The sequence below is a fragment of the Hylaeus anthracinus genome, unplaced genomic scaffold (genome assembly GCF_026225885.1).
Source record: "Hylaeus anthracinus isolate JK02 unplaced genomic scaffold, UHH_iyHylAnth1.0_haploid 12000, whole genome shotgun sequence".
NCBI lineage: Eukaryota > Metazoa > Arthropoda > Insecta > Hymenoptera > Colletidae > Hylaeus > Hylaeus anthracinus.
This window is the reverse complement of record NW_026534347.1, coordinates 373,155-376,022: the sequence shown is the minus strand read 5'-3', so window position 1 is coordinate 376,022 and position 2,868 is coordinate 373,155. Positions and strand designations below refer to the sequence as shown.

General features: G+C 46.1%; 1 protein-coding gene across 1 annotated transcript in view; it reads left to right on the top strand.

Annotated features, from left to right (window-relative positions):
• The window catches only part of LOC128890012 (inhibitory POU protein), a 26,126-nt gene extending 23,743 nt beyond the window's left edge, over positions 1 to 2,383 (top strand). Inside the window, exon 4 of the mRNA XM_054148139.1 lies at positions 539 to 2,383. Coding sequence (XP_054004114.1) covers positions 539 to 1,303 — 765 coding nt within the window. The 3' untranslated portion in view covers positions 1,304 to 2,383. The remainder of the gene's footprint in view (positions 1 to 538) is intronic.
• The last annotated feature ends 485 nt before the right edge of the window (positions 2,384 to 2,868 follow it).

The window sequence follows — 2,868 nt, the reverse complement described above, 5'->3', positions numbered from 1 at the left end:
CATACGCATACGCATACGCATACGCATACGCATACGCATACGCATACGCGTCACACCCTGGGTACACACGTACCGCAAACGGCCCGTAGGCGTATGTTTGCACAGAAATTGGAAGACACTTTCCGCTTCTTAACCCATACGTTCGCAACTTGTCTTCCTTCGGTCTGCTTCCTACCAACAGCTAACTAGAAAAATGCCACGGAACAGGCGAAAAGCTAAATAATTTCCGATCGGAGGAAAAATGCGAACGGAGCTCATAAATAATTTGCAAGGGGTAACACATACCGTGCTCGCAACCAAGACCACGGCGCGATACGTGCTGCATAATTGCGCGTACTAGCTGCTTGAACACGGTTTTTCTACATGTATTGTAATTGATCGTTTCGTATCGACCATGTTAATCGATGCAATCTAGCAAGTATGCGGGCAACTAATTGAAAGAAATTGAAAGATTTCATCGGGGAAACTGAAAGTGAAAGTGAAAGTGAAACTGAAACTGAAACTGAAATTAAAGGTATGTTAAATGTTTGTTTTGCAGATGAGCCATCCGGGAATGGAGAGTCTCGATATGCTGGACCCAGCAAATTCGATGACTACGTTGACGCCAATGTCGGAGAATACCGGCGGCGGGCCCGGGCACCACCCGGGCATCCACGGGCCATCCGTGTACGGGGGCATGAACGGTATGATGAGCCACCACCATCATCACGGAAATCTCGGTGGAGGAGGAGGCAGCGTGCCACATTCAGCTCACCATCATCCAGCCATGGCTGCAGCCGCGGCTGCGGCGGCCGCCGCCGGGCTGCATCCGGACGCGGACACGGACCCCCGAGAGCTGGAAGCGTTCGCCGAAAGATTCAAACAGAGACGCATCAAACTGGGCGTAACGCAGGCTGACGTCGGCAAAGCCCTCGCGAATCTAAAGTTACCAGGCGTTGGGGCGCTCTCACAGTCGACGATATGTCGATTCGAGTCGCTGACACTCTCGCACAACAACATGATCGCCCTCAAGCCAATTCTCCAAGCCTGGCTCGAGGAGGCGGAAGCCCAGGCGAAAAACAAGAGACGAGATCCCGACGCTCCGTCGGTTTTACCCGCTGGGGAGAAGAAGAGAAAGAGGACGAGCATAGCCGCGCCCGAGAAACGATCCCTGGAAGCGTATTTCGCCGTGCAACCGCGACCATCCGGCGAAAAGATCGCCGCCATTGCTGAGAAACTCGATCTCAAGAAAAACGTCGTCAGGGTCTGGTTTTGCAACCAGCGACAAAAGCAGAAGCGCATGAAATTCGCGGCCCAACATTGACCCGAGGGTGGCTTGTGACAGCAAAACTGACCGTATCAGTTGCCCAGTCTCGAGCCTAAACCAGAACCCTTGACCGAGTTTCAGGGATGGCCGTAAAAGAAAAACCGGCAGACGAGTGGATAGTGGACAAATGATCACCATCAGCTCTGCGAACAACCAACCGCTTCGATACTGTGCCGACCAAGTCGGCAGAGTCGTAGTCGTGCCACAATGTCTTTTCGGTTTTCAGTGAGTTAGAAATACGGTAGCTCGATACTGCGGCCAAATGGGCGATAGTCAGACTGTCACAGGCTTCAAATGAATATACGTATACTGTGGTAATTGCGCGCGTGCGTGATGTTCTCGACGCGTCTCCTGTGGAATGTTCGATCGGCAGAAACGATTCTTGGCTCGTCGACTCGCGAGTCTCTTCTCTCGAGAGCTCCGGTTCACTTGTGAGTAACTACACATATGAACACATAACGCCTTACAGAACGATATTCATCGGTTCAGCTGTCTTTACTTTGTCCTACGTTCTACGATCAGCTCCATTAGCGTACCAATTCTTCTTTACAAGATTACAACACTGAAAACCATCTTCTCGAATACAGATACTTGATTTCGAAGCTTTCGCTTGTCAACTACTTTTCTCGACTCTATATTTCTCCCTCTGAGTTTATAATATTTTCATGTTTGATATTTAAACAAACATGTATATGGTTCGAAAACGTATAAAACTAATAAGAAAAAACGTCGATGCCATGGAACTGGCAAAACACTGTTCATATCGCATAAGAAGATCACATGAAATCGGGCGAAAGTAGTCGTGGAAACCCTAGATCAAATCATCTCGAAAGCGAGATAGAATTTGAGGAGCATATCAACTGCGATCGCGATAAAAGAGTTTACGAGCGTATCCACCCTTGGATCGGCCTCGGTGGACTCGTTGAAATCGTCGTTGATGCAGATTTCATAACCAAAGATTCTACCAAAGTTTAACAAAATTTCAATATATCTAAAATGACGTGTCTTAATTACTTGGAATATTTTTTAAGCATTTTCGTTATAAGCTCACCTCTCGCCTAACAACTGATCCAGCCATTAAAAACGGCTTCGGAGATATGCGTATACGCATAATAGTCTGCTATATACACTTTTTGACGTAACAGTATTAGTTACGTCGACCTCATCTTACCTCACCTTACAATTCAAAGTACGTACTTTTTCTAAACGAATACTATACGACATATGTATTTACCTGAATATTATTTTTCCTTGAAAATGGTCTATCACGTACGCATGCATTTTACTTGTAACGTATAAAAACGGCTACATCAAGTGATAAAATTAAAAAGATTTGAATTGTATACAACTTTCTTTGTGATATTAATCGAGAAGAGAAGAGAGAAGTCTTCGCCGTCGAAGAAGAGCCAATTACAACGAAATAACGTAAGGATCGTCGACGCGTCTTGAAAAGTACAATTTGAAACGTAAAAAGTATAAAAGTACGTATTGTTATAAAGTCGACGCGCGAGTATGTCGCGCTGAAGAAATAAGTGATATTAATCCTAATGAAGACACTCGGT